This window comes from Microtus ochrogaster, chromosome 17, assembly GCF_000317375.1.
Source record: "Microtus ochrogaster isolate Prairie Vole_2 chromosome 17, MicOch1.0, whole genome shotgun sequence".
NCBI lineage: Eukaryota > Metazoa > Chordata > Mammalia > Rodentia > Cricetidae > Microtus > Microtus ochrogaster.
Window position 1 is genome coordinate 6,084,296 of NC_022019.1, and position 18,078 is coordinate 6,102,373.

General features: G+C 41.0%; 2 protein-coding genes across 4 annotated transcripts in view; one reads left to right on the forward strand and one right to left on the reverse strand.

Moving 5' to 3' along the window:
* Positions 1-12,177, reverse strand: part of Cab39l (calcium binding protein 39 like) — a 115,969-nt gene extending 103,792 nt beyond the window's left edge. For 2 of the 3 annotated variants that reach the window (XM_026783239.1, XM_013349237.2), the window contains exons 1-3: positions 12,124-12,177; positions 1,519-1,657; positions 259-328 (exon numbers count right to left, since the gene is read on the reverse strand). The gene's annotated coding sequence lies outside the window, so the exon portion shown is untranslated. Of the gene's footprint in view, positions 1-258; positions 359-1,518; positions 1,658-12,123 lie in introns of all 3 variants that reach the window. The other variant, XM_005355413.3, reaches the window with a different exon arrangement.
* A 216-nt stretch (positions 12,178-12,393) lies between these two features.
* Positions 12,394-18,078, forward strand: part of LOC102001641 (histone-lysine N-methyltransferase SETDB2) — a 65,782-nt gene continuing 60,097 nt past the window's right edge. The window contains exons 1-2 of the mRNA XM_005355416.3: positions 12,394-12,614; positions 15,168-15,501. Of these exons, the coding sequence (XP_005355473.2) occupies positions 15,486-15,501 (16 nt within the window). The 5' untranslated portion in view covers positions 12,394-12,614; positions 15,168-15,485. The remainder of the gene's footprint in view (positions 12,615-15,167; positions 15,502-18,078) is intronic.

The following is an 18,078-nucleotide window of genomic DNA, read 5'->3' on the forward strand; positions in this document are numbered from 1 at the left end:
GTTCTACCTCCAAACGCTTTTATTTTCTTACATGCCCATCCATTTATTTTAAAGGACATTTTGCCTGTTTGGTAAAGGGGGGAGGTCCAACTCTTGACTGAACACTTCGGCAAATGGAATTCTATTATTTCTAAAATGGTTTTGTAAAATTTCAGTTTTGAATAGTATATTCATTCTTGCTAAATTCTTAACGTTCAATATAGTTAGCAAATTGTCAAGAGAAATGATAATCCAGACCTTGGGCTGTTATTATCTCACCTCAGAAAGCTTGTGTCTTCTGCAAATCTCTTCCAATGCGTGCAGCTTCCAGTCACTGGTCAGCACAGTTCTGACAACCAGAAAACGCTCAGAGTTAATTCTGTAAACCATATAGAAAAGATTATAGCAAACCTAATACTGTTTCCCATACTTTTCAGTTATAGATAATTACAAATTATATTCTCTAGCATAATCAAATACAGAGAAATCAAAACAAAACAAAACAAAATCCCTACTTAACTACACCAATAGGTAGCTAAATTTAAAAAGTACTTTATCATCAAGGAAGCCAGTTCCCATGAAGGGTCAGCGTGGGGAGGGGAACTCTGGGACCAGCACCTGAACAATAACACATTTCAGCCCATCTCGTCTTCTACAAAAGGATGTGGAGAACGTTGGCTGATGTAAGACTATTTTCTTCTTATCACAGCATGGTAAATAAACTTCAGCTCTATTATTTCACAGCAACAAACAAACAAACAAGAAATAAAACAAAACCCCCACAACTTTGACTTGTCACAAAGAACATCTGGGCTTTCAAACTGTTTGCTCTTTTATTTTCAATGTTAGTATTTGTGTGTGTGTCTGTGTGTGTGGTTATGTTCAGGGTGTGTATATGAAGGTCAGAGGACAATTATGAAGTTGGTTCTCTCCGCGTTTTTGTGGATTCCAGTGATCAAGCTCAGGTTGTCAGGCCTGTGTGGTAGACACAATACATGATGAGTCTACATGACAACCAAGTTTTGTTCTTTTCAACTTCGCCATACTTTTAATTCAAACGTTTTACTCAGCCATTTGGGACATTGTAATATTTATCTCCACATCAATAACAGTTGTGTATGCATCACTGTGCTGGCTGGTTTTAGGTCAACTTGACATACAGGGTCAGTGGAAAGGAGAAAACCTCAGTTCAGAAAATGCCTCCATAAGACCTGGCTAGAGGGCATTTTCTAAATTAGTAACTGACGGGGAGGGCTGAACCCACTGTGGGTGGGGGCCATCCCTGGGCTGGTGGTCCTGGTTCAATAAGACAGTGGACTGAACAAGCCATGAGAGCAAGCCAGTAAGCAGTACTCATCCATGCCCTCCATATCAGGTCCTGCCTCGCTTGAGGTGCTGTTCTAACTTCTTTCAATGATGAATAAACCAAATAAGGCAAATAAACCCTCTCCTTCCCATGTTGTGTTGGTCATGGTGTTTTATTAAAGCAATAGTAACCCTCTCTAAGAAAATCCCCTATCAGAAATTAGGAAAACTTACACTTCTCTCCTTTAGTACACTACTCTTGCATGAAGAATATATAAACCACTGATCTGGAGTCCACATCTTCATTGTCCAAGCAGGTTTAAACTGACCCTTAGCTCCTGATGTTCTTTGTTCTTCAAGGTGGATGTTTATCCTGCAATAATATATAATAATAAATAAAAGTAATTTAGGCCTGAGAGTCTCATGGACCTGGGTTGAATCTCAAATCTTCCACTTAATATTTGTATAAACTAATCAAATTACTTGAAAACTCTCTGGACCCATAAAAAGAATCCTAGGTTGCAATGTATAGATCAAATGACACAACAAAAATGAAAAAATAAATGCCAGCATAACATAAAACTGCAGCATAATTGGTCATGTCCTCTCTGCCCCCTAACCTTCTCTCTGACCCTTCCCTCTGTCTCAACAGGTTTTTGGTCTGTAATCCAGGATGGCCACAAGGCCTCCCTTTGCCCACCACCACCTTGCCAGTGCTGGGGCTACAAATGTCGTGAGAAGACATCTGACTCGGGGGACAACTATTATGTTTGGTGCTCTTCTAAGTCATTTTGACTTAATTCAATCTGTATAAAATGCCTTTCCAGTGTAAATTTTCTTAAGTCATAGACTTGATGAACTTGCTTCGAATGATTATCAACTTTCAGCAACACAAAATATACCTAGTAATGAATATACCTCTCTAAAAAGTAACACACCCAAACTCTACTGCCAAACATACCACACACCACTGTATAGTCCAAATCTATGCCCAAAAACTACTAGAAAGTTCCTTTTGTGTTGATGCTCCCAAAGTGTAAAAATCTTTTAGTTTTCAGGTTTTTTCTTTCATCCTGTCATTTTATTTAATTTTGTGGCTGAATGTGTAAATAGTAATGATTCTGAGGTCAAAATATAAGCAAGTTATCTTAAGAGAAGGCTCTCTTTATTTTTTTTTTATATTTATTTATTTACTCATTATGTATACAGTGTTCTGTCTGCATGTATTCCTGCAGGCCAGAAGAGGACACCAGATCTCATTACAGATGGTTGTGAGTCACCATGTGGTTGCTGGGAATTGAACTCAGGACCTTTGGAAGAGCAGGCAATGCTCTTAACCGCTGAGCCATCTCTCCAGCCCGAGAAGGCTCTCTTTAATTGTTGGCATCTTCTGTCTCTAGGGGATTCTATGTATTGTTTCTCTGGAGAAAGAGGGTGATTTGGAAGGGCACCACCAACCTAGAAACTGTCCTTTTATTTATTGTTTGGCTGCACTACACAACAGTATATCCAGTCAATCTCCTATTAATGAGCACTTGAAATGTTTCTGATTTTTTAATTAAATGTGATGGTTAATATTAAATGTCAATTTGGTGAGATACTGAGTCAATTAAGAGACACGATTCAGGGCAGTTCTGTGAAGGTTTCTAGAAAGGACTAGGTGAGGGGAAAAAACTCTCCCTCAGAATGAGTGCACCTTCCAACAATTGGCCCAAATATAGGGACCAGAGAAAAAGGTGTAGTGGCCAGACTGCCTTGTTTCTTGCTAGTGCATATGGATGTCGCTGCTGCTGCTGCTGCTGCTGCGAGTACCACCGCGTTTCAGAGCTCAGACTCCTGCTCCTTTGGCCTTCCAAAACCAAAATCCAGAGATCCTCCGAGAATCTTCCAGGTCTTGAGCACCAAATTAGACAGAGGCATCCAGTTCCATAGATCAAACATCTACCGGGTTCTTAGCCTCTCCAGCATATGGATAGTCATTTTTGGAGTACCTACTTGCTAACATGTAAGTCACTTGAATGAATCTTTTTTAAAAAATGTATTTTCCTGTTTTTGTCGACCAGGGCACCCTGTCTAGTACCAGCAGTGCTCAGTGACCAACAGTCCAGAACTGTGAGAGTGTATTTTCACAGTGTTTCTAGAAGAGATTGCTAAAAGTTTAATGCCTGTGCTAAAGGATACATGCATGTGATTTTCCTGGATTCAGCAGGATTCCCCCCCCCCAAGATACTTTGTTAATATATCCACATTTACAAGCAATGTACCCATGTGCCTATTTTCCCACCAGCTGGTCCTAGATTTTGTTGAGAAATGCTTAAGAGCAGTTTTAATTGTGTATAAACATTTGTAGGCACATGGACACGTAGGCAAGAAGTTTGTTTTAGTGTCTTCCTCTATCATTCCATGCCTTAAGTTTTGAGATAGGAATGCTCACGGATTCTGAGTTCACCCACTGGCTAGGCTGGCTGGTTAACTCCAAGGACCATATCTCTACTACCCCGCTTCCTAGTCCCTCACTCCTTCCAGTGTTGGAGCTGCAGAAACAGGCTGCTCTTTCTGGCTTCTATGTGGGCTGGCATCCAAACCTAGGTCCTAACGCTCGCAGAGCAAGCACATTACCAATGAAGCCATCTCCCTAGCCCTCCCTCAACAGACCTGGCTCTTCAGCACAGCTTTAATTTGAACTTCTTTGTGACTGAAGCTGGGACCTCTTTTATCCAGCTATCATTATGACTCCTCTTCCTGTGAGGTCTCTTCAAATCTTAGCATGAGTTGCCTAGATTTTCAGAAACTGGTTTTAATTTACACTAGCTTCAAACATTTACCTCATTTTGTCATCTGTCTTTGCTTGCATTTTTCACCATGTAAATACTTTTTTTCAACACATTGGGATTTATCCTGATTTCCCCGACAGTGAGTCATGGTTATAAAAACCTTGGCTTATGATTTCACACTTTAGCCAGGTTGTACCACAGCTTTTTTGCTCAGTGTTGCTATTGAGAAGTCTGTTGCTAGCCTCTTTTTTTTTGCTGGAAACCCAAGGGAAATTTTCTTCACTGTCTTGAAAGTTTCCCTAATCTATAACTTGATGCTGATCACTATGGGTCAACATTCCTAACACATAGGATCGCTTTTTAAATGGGGGGAGGAGGGTCAGCATTGCCTACAGTTTTGGTCATGCTAGGTCACCACTGTACCAATGACACCTTTAGTCTGAAGGCCTTTTTAGTGTGAACACTTGAGTTGTCTCTATTTAAAGGATGCTTCCATGGACAGAAGTTTAAATATCAGCCCTAATATTGTTTTACTTCTCAGTAACTTAAATCTTTCATCTTGTATCTTAATCAACTCCTAGATATTCATGATGTGACTTTGAAGGAGAGCACATACCTAAAATATAAGGCCCTGGGTTCAATCCTTAGCATAATACACATCTGTCTGTTTCTTTGCTGTGTGCACACACATCTGTGTATCTAGTCCCATTTTCTTTTTTTTTAATGGCTGTCTTCATGACTTGTTCAGTGTGCCTTATTTCCCTTTATGTACCTCAGAGTTTAGTTTCATTTTAAAAGATATATTTTCTTAGTTCAAAAAAATCATCTTCATACCCTTTTTGTTTTTGCTCTTTTGGGGTATGAGTAGGCTAGGTTTGTTGGCAAGGGGGCCCCCAGGAACCTACCATATCTGCCTCCTTAGCAGTGGGATTACAAGTCTGAGTCACCAAATCCAGCTTTTTTACTTGCGTTCTGGGGACTGAATTCCTATCTTGGTGCTTGCTTGCAAGGCAAGCACTTTCTGATTGAGCTATCTCTCTAGCCCTAGAAGTTCCAATTATCTGATGACAGTTGGTTCATCAGGCAATCAACCCCAATCTTACAAACTTCTTTCCTGGTGGCTAGCTTACATGTGCTAGAAGCTGCCGTGTAATAGGCTGCTGAGGGAGGGAAAGTCATTAAGTCTTACCCACTTGTGGAACCTGTGAGCTATAACATCTGGCCTGGAAGGTGTGTCCACTAGTGCGATAGTGGCACAAATGTTACAGAGTTAACCAACAACTTTCTATTTAGACTTCAGTCTCACTTCATGTCTGGTACTTTAAAACTAAGCAAGAACCCATGACAGGGGAGGCCATAGCCCTACCACTATTATTTCGCTCAAGGAAATCAAACTCCCTTCTACAAACTTATCCTTATACCCATAGACCAGTACAATTCTCACCCCTCATTGCTTCTTTCCGTAGTAGACAGAAGTTAGTACAAAGACTGGCAAGTGGTCAAGTGCAGAGAATAAATGACTGTGCTTGGCCTAAACGGGACCTCTGCACCACACCCCTTAGTGCCCTCCCTCAAAAGGCAGGGAACGGTGCAGGAAGGATTGGCGGTCTGGTGACTGCTATGAAGTGCTGTCTTTGGGACATGGTGACACCATTGCACTCATGAACTCAGAGCAGCTGTGGCCACGAGATATGCACAAGTTCCAGCAGATGAGCAATCCAGCATGGAAAAGGGGAGGGGCGCATGAGGACAGTAGACAGAAGCTGGAAAAGGAAGTCTTCCTCAGGGGTACGGCCCAGGGCAATCTGCCCATATGCCAGTGGATGGTAACCTAGACCCATAGGTATACGGGCAGTAGTTAAAGGACTTGGTGCGGAAAAGAGGGGGGGGGCAGGAAGACCTACGCTGTTGGAGGGGGATGGAGTCTGGGATGAGTTGGAGAAGGTAGCAGGAATGGATATGATCTAATCACATTACGTTGTATTTGTAATGAATTAGCAGAGAATAAAATAATTTAAATTGATTTATGACTTTCTGTATCTATAAACTTCATGCAGTTCCTTCCAGAAAAGACCTCATCATCAGAACAACCTGAATCCATCCATCTTCCCAAGACATGGCTACTCATATTCAGCTCGGGCACGTCTAGAACTTCTATTTCCTCTAAAACAGATTTCCTGACATTTTTTCCAAATCACTTGTCTTTTTTTTTATTTTTGTCCATAACTGAAAAAAGGTTCAGTTTTAAAATCCAACCATTTTACGACTACATCTCAGTGTTAAGTGTTCTGGGCTGAGTTCCAGATTTGGGGGTACCTTTCAACATAGCCAGCCTTTAGTGTTAAATGTTCAGGAATTGTAGCTCAACATTGTAACTCAGCATTGTAGTCCAATGCTTTGCTTTACAGGGTTCATTATGAAAAAATGAGCACAAAGTTCACCATTTAAACCACTTTTAACCTTTCAATCTACTGGCAATAAGTATACAATGTTATACAGCCACCACTGGACTTCAGTTTACATGAGAGAAACCCTTTATTTGGCCGTCTGTCCTGTCTTTTCTTTTAAGAATGTAGTCCCTGACTTGCTAGGAACTCACAGAGGAGCCACCTGCCTCTGCCTCCCAGGCTCTGGGGTTAATAAACGTCTGTATTACCCATGCCAGCTTTTGCCCTCCTTTGAGTTCTTATTTCTTTCTCTCTTATTGTGCCATCTGTGATGCGTAGTTATCATTTTCTAATTGGCACTAAAAATGCCTGTTTTTCTCAAAATTTCCCTGAGTTCTATAAGCCCTCATTTGTTATTCTTGTATGGTGTAGCTATGTTAGTTCCAAGATCCCTTTCTTTCTGATATTCCTGTGTCTTTAAAAGATTTCATTTAGACTAGACACAGTGGCTCACGCCTGTACCTCTAGCGTTATGGAGACAGAGGCAGAAGGATCAAGTTCAGCCAGCCTCAGCTACAAAACATACAAATCAAAGAACAAAAGATTCACCGTCGTTACAATTTCTCTAAGCTGAAATACTTAAAATTACCATTTTTATCTCCTTTGAGGCCACATTTCTATAGTATCTTTGCATAATATAATCTAATGTATGAACTTTTATTTTTCCTTATAATTTGTTATATATTTACATATTTTCCTGATTGAAAGAGGGCTCCTGTGTTAGTTTTACACATGAGTTGGAGCTTTTGAAACTGTATTTGCCCAACGACCCGAGTTGTTTTCAGTTTTGGCGGTAGTGACAAACAAAATTGCTATAAATACCTACAGAGAAACAAATACAGGTTTTCATCTCTTCATCAGAGAAGAACATCATTAAGAGAAATGCAGATTAAGATGTAAGATACCAGTCTCTCTCTCCTGCTGTAACAGCAGAAATATAAACAAAGAACCAAACACTGCCAGTATCAAATGCCAGCTGAGCTTTCAATGTGCAGATGTACTTCCCCAGGACCTGATGGCTGCAGCAGTGCGCAGATGCTCACCCAGCCGAAGGCTGTGCTCTTTGTGCTATACATTAGAACAACAGTCTAGTCCGTGCTGTGCAATGCTCTTTTTATCCTCACAAGCTGTTTCTCCAGATACCCACGTTTTCATTGGACATAAAACAGCTACCCCAAAAAACCCTTTCAAAAAGTCACGACTCAACCCACCATGACGTCATGCCATAATGCACAATGTATAGACCATTCTGGTAGCTCCATTTTCTCATAAGGATAAAACTATAGGAGAGCATAAAACTTGGATTTAATTTCTTCAGGACTCTCCTAGGAAAGGTCAAGACAGACTTCTTGGTTGATGCATCTTTGAAAGGTGCTTCCTGAAAAATGATGCAAACCCACCTGAACCAGTTACTAAGGACTTTTATTTCTTATATCCCAGACTTATTTATCTAGAAATTAAAAAAAAATAATTTCACTGATTCCATGTCCTTCAATTTTTACAAGTTCTTGTTTTTTTTCTTTTAAAGAAGTTGTTTTTCCTCATCCCTTTGTGTTCTTTTCTATTTGGTTTTGTCATTGATACTTACTTTCAAGAAAAAAATAAGACTATGAATATACAGACTTTCTGCACCAGTGTGTCCTACGTTTTGGCACTGCAATACAATGCTGTCAACCATAAACTCAAGTCTGCCGTAAGATACTGCACAAATCAAGTTACAAACAATAGCTTTCCTGGGCCTCAATTTGGACACCTAACTGTAATACCTGAGAAAGTCTTTATCATGCCTCTCCACCGACGTTTTGATTTGAGACATACTTTAAATAAGCAGACATTTATTAATAAGCAGGATATTAGTCATTACTTTCAGTAAGAGGCATTTCCTCTCAAGGAATCCCAGCTGGCTTAACTAACTTAACTTCCTTAGCTGAAGGAACCCTTAAGAGCTGAGCCTGGCACAATAACCCAAGGATATATAAGTTCTCCTGCTTCGCTTTAGTTATTTTCATTTTAAATAAAGCAAAACTTGACTAATTCTGTCTGATTTGTTAGGTTAGGCCCTAGTCCCAGCATGTGTCAGGCAGAGACACTCTCAAGTCCCAACCTAGTCTGGACTACACTAAGACCCACTCTCAAATATAAACCAAGTATAGATTGTTGGGGAATGTTATTTTCAGGTGTGTGACTTTTGTTTACACTGCATTTGTTTAACTCTGTGAAGTTGTGATTCTCTGCCTGTCTAAAACACCTCATGGTTTAAGAAAGAGCCAAATGGCCAATAGTGAGGCAGGAGCAAGGATGGGCGGGGTTGCCAGGCTGAGAGTATAGAGGAGAACTCTGGGAGGAGGGAGAATGAGAAGTGAAGAAGACATTAGTGCCCAGCCAGCCACGGAGAAAGAAGTAGAGAAAGGTATACAGAAGTTAAGAAGGATAAAAGCCCAGACGCAAAAGGTAGATGGGTTAATTTAAGAAAAGTTGGTTAGCAACGAGCCAAGCTAAGGCTGGGCATTCATAACTAAGAATACGCCTCTATGCTGATTTACTTGGAAGCTGGGTGGCGGGCCCCTCAAAAAGCCAAAAGAGTAAAAGATCACACAAAAATAGATCATGAATTTGCTAATCTTATTCTCTAACTAAAAATAAAGCATCTTTAACTGGCTCAGAAATCACCTGAAAAACTACAAAAATTGGCCTAAGAAGACAAGAGGTGATTGATGCCTCAAGGCTAATCCAGTAGAAGAAAAAACAAAACCCAGGCTCTGGGTGATAGAGAACCTACTCATCAAGAAGACTTCCTGACCCTTGCTTCTCCCCTACCTCTCTAGTAAAGCTCTTTGCACCCAAATTCTTCTCTAAGAGGTCTTTGCTGGTGGCAGTTTCCCATCCTCTTTGATATCTGTCTTTCCTGAATCACTGAGGAGCAGTGGGGAGCAGCCAGACCTGATCAAGTAACAGCAGCAATTACTTCCAAAGGAATGTACTTGCTAGTATTGGGAACTACTGCTGCAAACACAAATAAATGAAAAGCAAAGAAAGCTCTATGTCCACAGATAAATAAGGGGCCATACACATGATTTCTGAGGGGGACAAATTCGACCCACCTAGCCCCAGAGAACCATCATGAACGCTACCAAAAGGGATAAAATTCTTACATGAATTTGCATGACCATGTAAAAATTACTTGAAATAAATGAAGGCACAAAATTCGGTTATTAGCATTTGCAAATACTTGTCCTCTAACAAAATAGATTTTATCATTCCATTAGGAACGTGGTATGTATATACACACAGGACACGAAGCAGCCATATCGGTTCATAAAGGGAGCCACGTGGTGAGTGTCGGAAGGGTGGGAGTGTGGGTCCCTGACAGTTGTGTGCACCATGGGGACCTGCACAGCTAATATTCTTCTACGTGGGAAAGTTCACCCTCTAAGGCCACATTTACTTTTTAGTATCTCTATCATAGTAGCCAAACTGTATCTTAATTAAATTCCAAGCTAAGGACTATAGGACTTGTCATGAATATAGTGACATATAAATTGTTTTACTAAGACAGGGTCTCACTACAAAGACTAGACAAGACTCAACACTGGAACCTGCCTATCCCAGTCACCTTGAGGACTGAGACCTGCACTGTCACACCCAATAAAATGTTGAATTTAGTGAAGGAGAAAGAGCAGAAAGACAAAAGGAAAGCCATTGTAGGAACTTCAGCTATAGTCAAGTTATTGTGTAAAAAAGGATTAACTTAATTTTAAATCTGACCACACAGAAGACTTCCCCACATCAATGATCAGGATAATACAAAAAACACGAGGGAAGAAGTATGTTTGTATCAAGATCTGTCAAGACTATCTGAAATGTGTTTTTAGTGCTTAAGCAAAAATTTGACATATCGCTCTCATTTGCATTAAAAAGTTAGTTTAAGTAACAGGAACAGATGAGATTGTGAACACAGAGTTAAAGGACAACCAGGAAAGGGGGCCTCTATCCTGTAAGAAAAATAAAGCAACAAGGACAACAAAGTCCCACTTAATCCCCAGTAACTAGAGGGATACAAAGCCAGAGCTAGGATGTTGATGGGAGATCCAGTGCTCAACCTTTTCTTTTTCCCCAAGAAAAATTTAGTATGGCTCATAACTTTGAAAAGTAAATTAATAAATTTGGGGTTTTGTTTGATTATTTCTGTCACAAAAGACACCCTCCCCTGCCCTGTTGACTCAGCCGAACCACCAGGTAACCTTGAATAACTAAAAACCAAAGTGAAGGAGCTGAGGAAAGTCTCAGCTTCTCAGTGTATCAGAGCTGCGAAATTAATCACAAAATATTTCTAACTGGCTAGATTTTCAGATCTGGCAGTCTCTTCCAGGAGAGATACAACAAGGGGGAGGAGGCGGGAGTCAAATTTTTTTCAAGAGCAGAAGAATCTAAGAGGAAAGGGTAGTGTCCTGCTCTTCCCAGGAACACTGCAAACTTAAACATTTTCCTTAAAAAAAAAATAATAGTCTTCTACGATGAAACCAATGGCAGACCCAGAAATTTACGACTCTGTCGTGTATATATTTTGGTTTTGGTTGTGGCTAAGTGCATTATCACATATTCAATATGTGTAAATTCAAGGTGAAACTTCTCCACTCCGTTTCTGAAAGCCAGTTATGGTTGTATTTAAGTTCATTGAATTGTACCGAGTTGAAGTTCGGTTAACTTTGGTGTGATATTTTTATTTATTATTTTTATTTATTTATTTGCAAGCTTTCTTATGATAGTTTGTAAAATAAAAAAAATGTGTAAAGAGGAATTTACAATAAACTTTCAACGCACTTGAAACAAGAACAGGTTCTGCGGTGAAGCGATCCTGTAAACCCGTAACTTGGGCAGTGGCGGCAGAAGGATCAGTTCAGAGCCAGCCTCGCTACATACCTAGCTTGAATCGAATCTGGAGTATATGAGTTTTGTTTCACAACAAAAAAATTAGTGAAATTCTCCCCTCACTTCCCGTTTCTGCAGACCAACAGTTTCTGTTTCGTTTTGAGCCACTGAAAGAATGTTGGCCGTACACTTACGAATAAAACTCTCCCACAACCTGATGCCACTGAAACCAAGGGATGTGACCATAGTCTAAAGGGCTACTCCCACGAACTCTCGTGAAGGGCAATAAATAGTTCAGCAGTCGGTCCCTGGCAATTGACAAAAAAAAAGAGGGGTTCTCTATCGCCCCGGGGATCAATTGCTGAGACGTCTCCCGCACCCTTCCATGACCGGCTTTTTCCGTTCCGAATCCCGCAGTCAACCTCCTTCAATCAGGAGAGGGATAGATCGATGGCGGAAATCTTCCCGCAGCAAACGCTGCCGAGAGAATTCTCGCAAACCCCGGAACCAAGGTTAAGGCATGAACGTCTCTAAAGAGCAGCAAGCCAAAGCCTGGGCTCGCCGCCGCCGCCACTCAAACCCGGGGAGGAGGCTGCGGCAGAGCAGAGCCCCTGCTAAGGAGGTCTCCCCATCCATCACTCCCAACAGTCCGGTCCCCGCGCGGGGTCTCCTAGAACCAGCCGCTACACACACTTCCAGGGCAGCAGGCCCGCTGCCAGCCACACACAAGATGGCAGCCCCGCACCTACCGAATGAAGAGCCGCACCGCCACTCCAGCGAGGCCGCTCTCTAGAGTGCGGAGAGCCCGATTGGCCGCAGCAGGCAGCGTGAGACCCGCCGAAAGCGGCGCTGACCAATCAGGGAGCGACGCTCTCCTAACAGCGCCTCCGGGCCACGGGACGCGCGTGTGGCGTCCGGGCACTGAGTGGCAGGAGCTGTAGCCAATGAGCGTCTGGGGAAGGCGGGCGCCGCGCACCGGCGGAGCTCGCTGTGGGTTCGCGTCTCCCCGGTAGAAGGGAGGACGTCTTTTGGCGGGAGTGTCAGGGTGTCGCGGCGTGCGGGGCGCGCTGCGGGTCCGCCCGGCTGTCCCTGCGCATGCGGGAGGCTCGCAGTCCCGGTAGCTGAGGCGGCCCGGTTCCCGAGCAGCTTGGCTGTAACGGGCTGTGGGCGGCGGAGTGCAGCGTGAAACGCTTGAGCCGGACTCGGAGGGTGACTAAAGCCAGGTCCGTCCGTTCCACAGGTAAGATGGCACACGCCCCTAATAAATGAAATTGCTTACCGACTGAAGTCGATTGATGTCGTCGGAGCCACCGACGGGCTCCCCACCCACAGTCCGCGACCAGTAAAGACAGGGACAGAGTCCGTGATTGACAGCTCTCAGGCGTGAGGAAACTTAGGGCGGTTCTCTTTATGTGAGTGAAGACCAAAGTGGGGAGCTTTGTTTACGTTTAGCCGCGCTAGGCTGCCACATGCGATCTGACATGCTTTCTACCCCAGAAGCTGTTTTCCCGTTATTACTGCTGTGTGGGTTAAATGGGAGCCCATGGCGTAACTTAAAACCTGCCTGACCCCTGACTGACATGCGTAAATGTCATGCCTGTCAAGGAACCAAGGGGGTAGTGGTAACTTAGCCTTCTTAGTTTAGAGCCTACTCCCCCTCCACACACACACACACTAATAGCCTGAAAAGTAAAAAGGAAACTTAGATCTAAGTAAAAGGGGATGTGTTTTCTACAAGATAAAAGCAGCATGAGACTGGAAAAGAGCCAAATTTGCAATTTTACTGCTAACCTGGTGGAGGTGGCTCACACCTTTAATTCCACCCCTCCGGAGGCAGAGTTCAAGGCCAGCTTGACCAAAAAACAAACAAAAATTCCTCAATGAACTGTTAGTCTTATCTCTGGAAGATGAGTCTGTGGTTTAAATTTTTTTCTTAACGTTTCTGTTTTGCAAAGTTTTCCAGTTAATTATTGTTTTTTTCTAATGTAAATCAGTCCCTAGAGAGAGCTGCTTCTTCAGTTTGTTGTTTGCTACCTGGGAGCTCAGTCCAGCAGAGGATGACCTTGAACAACTGGGCCCCTGTCTCCCTCCACCCACCCTTTGCTGAGTTACTGGAACCACCCTGGAAGGCAGCTGGGCAGTGTCTCTTAGGAGTCCTTGGACACCTGTAGACTTAATTTACAATTGAAAGTTTGCTTGGCTAGAGGTACAGTTCCTGATTTATATTTACCTTTTAACATTTTGCATTTTTGATGAGTCTCATTACCAGTCTGATACACACCCCTTTTTGATTAAGAAATTTTTCTTCAAGTTTCTAAGAACTGTTTCTTCTTTTGTATTCGGAAGCGTGTCGTGATTGGTGGTGGCTGCGGAGCCTGTTCTAGGGTTTCACCTAGGTAAAAGCCCTGGCTTGGATCCTGCGCACCTTTGAAAATCCAGTGTGGTGGCACTTGTAGGTTAATCCAGGACTCAGGAAAATCAGAAGTTCAAAGCTACCTTGGTGTAGTAGCCAATTTAAGGCCAGCCTGTCTCAGAAAACAGAAAAAGTGTATTCTACTTGGCACTCAGTGGACAGCGGCTTATGTTTTCCATTTTTGAGAAATTCTTAGGCATTATCACTTCATTACTTTATTTTTTTCCCCATAATTTACCAACTGTGATTTTCTAGAGTACTAAGTGGCTTTTCCCATGAGTCTTTGTTGTTTTTACCTAAACAGTTTATTGGAAGAAATGTTTTTATATCCATGAGACTTCATTGGCTATTTTCGGAATTGTACATCTCAGCCCTTTGAGGAGATCAAATACATTCACATTTGTCTTAGAAATATTTACCCCTCTTTAAGTACAACCCCAGCAGTTTCGTGGGCTTGTTTCTTCTCATTTTCACGCTATAATCCTCTTCATGTATTTCGGAGCTCTCATCTCTTGGGGAGGCTTCCTGTCATCCTTTGGTGTTCCGATTTTGCTTGGCATGTCTTGCTTGTTTCCTGTTTCATTTCCTCACAGTGGCCTCACAGCCTGTATCTGTTGAGAGTTCTCTTTTAGTTTTAAACATGACTGTACATAAGTTTAAAGTTTTCTCACGTTCCTCTGGTTTGTGATGTAGAAAACCAGAAAAATTTATCATGTATTTACTGACATTTGGATAATTCAAAAAAACTGTATTAGTTCTACCCTAAGGATACAATCAGAAAAATGCCAGAAAAAAATCCGAAATGTTTGTTCCAGTATGATGTATAACAGTTTAAAAAAATAAAATTTAAATGAATGATACAGAACTTTATATTGCCAATTAATAATTTTAAAATATTTATTAAAACTTTTTATATGAATTATTATCCAAACCATATAAAGTGGCCATATAGTTATATAAGAATATTAATGAGGGGGAAAGAATAGATATTGTGAGCATGGAAAAAACATAAACACTGAAATCTAAATTTTGTTTTAGAATTCTAGTCTGAGAATAATGGTAACATTGAATTCCTCCTATGTGTCATTATGTGTCAAATACTATTGTAAGTGATAATTTTATCCTCACAACAATATAATGAGGCAGATACCATTATTACTCCTAGTTTTTAAAGTTTTATGAAGTACTAAGAATAATAGTTTGTTGGTTAGTATTGCAGTATAAGGTTAACTAACATGTTCAGCATGGGCAATGGGATTATGGGTGATTCTTCTCTGTACTTTTCCTAATTTTGGTGTTTGGTAGTTTATTTTCAAGTTAACGTATATTCTTTTCATAATGCTTTGTATTATTCTTAAAGATTCTTTGTTTTCCCTGCAGGATGTTTCATGCATTTGTGGACCAGAGCATAGGATTAATTTTCATATTTGAAAAGACAATGCCAGTGGTCCTGCTGCAGCTGCCAGTTTGGCGTTGACGAAGATGCTGTGCCTGTCTTGCTTGGACTCGTCGTCATTCTGAAAGTCTTCTCAAGCACAGCTTCTGTTTGAAAACTCAAGTATCAAAGAATATTAGGTAATGGCATAGCAACACACTGAGTTCATAGAGACGCCATCTGGACTCCAGTATACTCTCCAATCAAAGTGGTTCTCTTGGTTCGCTGAGTTTTGAAGAATTTTATGTACGTAACAGCAAAAGATGGGAGAAAGAAATGGTAGGTCATGGAGCGTGTTGTTCTATCATGTCCAAATGTCTGTAGACAGTTTGTTCTAAACTGTGGACTCTCAGCGTTTTTACTCTCAGGCATGTCATTTTCCTTCCTACCCCCATTTGGTGTGTGTGTGGCCTATATACACATTGTGTGTAGAAGTCCACACTCATGGATGTCAAATGTCAGAAATGGGTTATCTTCCTGTGCTTACAAATTCGCCTTACTTCAGTGCACAGTGTTCTGTCCATATGGTTGCCTGAGATCGAACAATACAGGCCATTGTCAAGTCTTTCCCAACTTCTTGGGTGATCTCTTCTATGCAGTCCAGACTAGCCATGTCACCCTCAGAGTTGTGCTTCTCCTTCTTCAGCTGTTTACCCAGTGCTGGGGTCCCAGGTATGTGCCAGCATGCTTGGCTTCTAAGTGCTGGAAGGAAGGGGCTTATCTAATCACAACACAGTATGCTTAGACCTGAGTAGCCTTATCTAGAAAAGTAAAGTTAACAGGACTCTTGTATTGGAAATGGCTTGGCTAGATCATAAGAGGACAGTAACTACAACTATCTAATCTTCAAACCCATAGAAGGCCTGAGAAGGGAGATAATATTACTTGAGCAAGCAGGAAGTACAATCAGGCAGCTTCCAAAGCGAACAATATATGACAGAGACAATCAGCTACCTGAGCAATCACCCAAAGTCTCATTTTACAAAGTTGAAGCAACCAACTTTGGCTAAGGCCTAGAGTAACTGACAGACCATTCTCAGAGGCAGGAAATTTTTCAAAACTGTCTTATCCTGTCTTGGCAAGATTTGACAGTCCTGCTTATCCATTTCCAGACATCATGTAACTTGTTAGTGGTTGAGGCATTGTCAGTTCCTTGCCCAAAGACCAGTTTTGCCAAGAAGAAAACAAGCTCCAAGAGGAGTGTCCTTTGGTGCTCAGCATTTTCTCAGGAATAGATTGGTGCTGTCAGAAGCAGTCATGTCTCATGTCTACAGAACCCTAAGTTATTTAAATGCCATGTTCCATAGATCCTTGAAGTGGTTGAAGATTACCTATCTAGACAGAATATAGGCTCTATATATCTAAAGAACCTAATTGATCTGACCGTATATACAACAAACATGAACAACTATTGACCTATAATAATTAATACCTGTATAACTTAAAGACTAAAATTTTATGTCAGAATATTAAATAACCTGTAAACAAATGTGCGACAAATGAGGACAATGACCTCAAAATGTAAACAATATATAAGTATCTTGATCAGAGGTAGGAGTAATATATATGAAAATATATATCCTAAAAGTTGTGTCAATTTACAAAATGTCCTAAAAAGGGGTAATAACATACATATATAATCTAACAAATAACTTTGTATAGATGTGCAAATAATGTAAACAAAGGTAACAAATATAATTTGAACTTGTATTAATATACAAAAAATATACCGATGTAAATTATCCATGAATAATAGCTCACAAGTATTCACTCTATTAGGCCCTTGGCATCATTGCCCCTTCCTGGCCTGTAAGTACCACTTGCCATCCATTTTGCTCTCTCAAGTTTCTTTTGTTTCAAATCTTAAAAAACCTTGTAGCTATGCTATGGGGAATTACAAGTAGGCTTCATCTTGTGGAGTACATATCAGAGAAATAGCACCCCTCTTGAGGCTACTTGGCAGTAGTTCTAATTAACCAGAGATCTGCTTTGGGAAATCAGAGGGCTCACTCAGCCTCTTTCCTATGAAGATTCTGCCTCCATTGTCAAACTTGTGCATTTAGGACTCAATTTTTATTAAGTATATGATTTATGTAACTAAATTAATACATCAATGTTCGCAGGGACTACTCAAGTGGCCTTTCCAGTTTACAATTATTTCTTGTTTGCTTAAGATCCTAATAATGTTAAGTAATTTTATTTTGTTGTTGTTTAAGACAGAGTTCTACTGTGTAGCCTTGACAAGCCTGGAACTCAGAGGTCTGTCTGCCTCTGTGTTTGACATTTTAGGGTTTTCTGTTACATTTAAGTGTAAGGTAAATGTGAGATTTGGGTCTTGTTAACTTTGGTTACTTGTGTCACTTGTTTTCAACTTGAAAAGCTTCAAGAAAAGTGTGGACTAAGATTTTAGCTTGCTCGATAGCAGAAACGATAGCCCTTAATTTATGTAAATCCCCTTGGAAAAACCAGGTAAAGTTAATATAAAATACTTTTAAAATTATTTTGTAAATATCTTAAGTGTAATTGTGAGAGACAGAGACATAGTGAGAGACTGAGATATAGTCAGAGAGTGACAAAGACATAATGAGGGAGTGGGAGAGACAGAGCCGTAGAGAGAGACCAAGTCATAGTGAGAGAGAGAGAGAGTGAGATAGAGATCGAGACAGAGTGGCCTTAAACGGCAGGCATCTTTGGAGGTCAGAGGCATCAGAACCAAACTCAGGCCCTCTGGATGGGCAGTATGTACTCTTAACCACTAAGCTATCTCTCCAGCCCTGATGAAAGACGTTTTAAAAAGTTATTGTTAGACATTTTATGATTTCAACAGTCATTGAGATGTTTCTTTCTTTTTTTTTT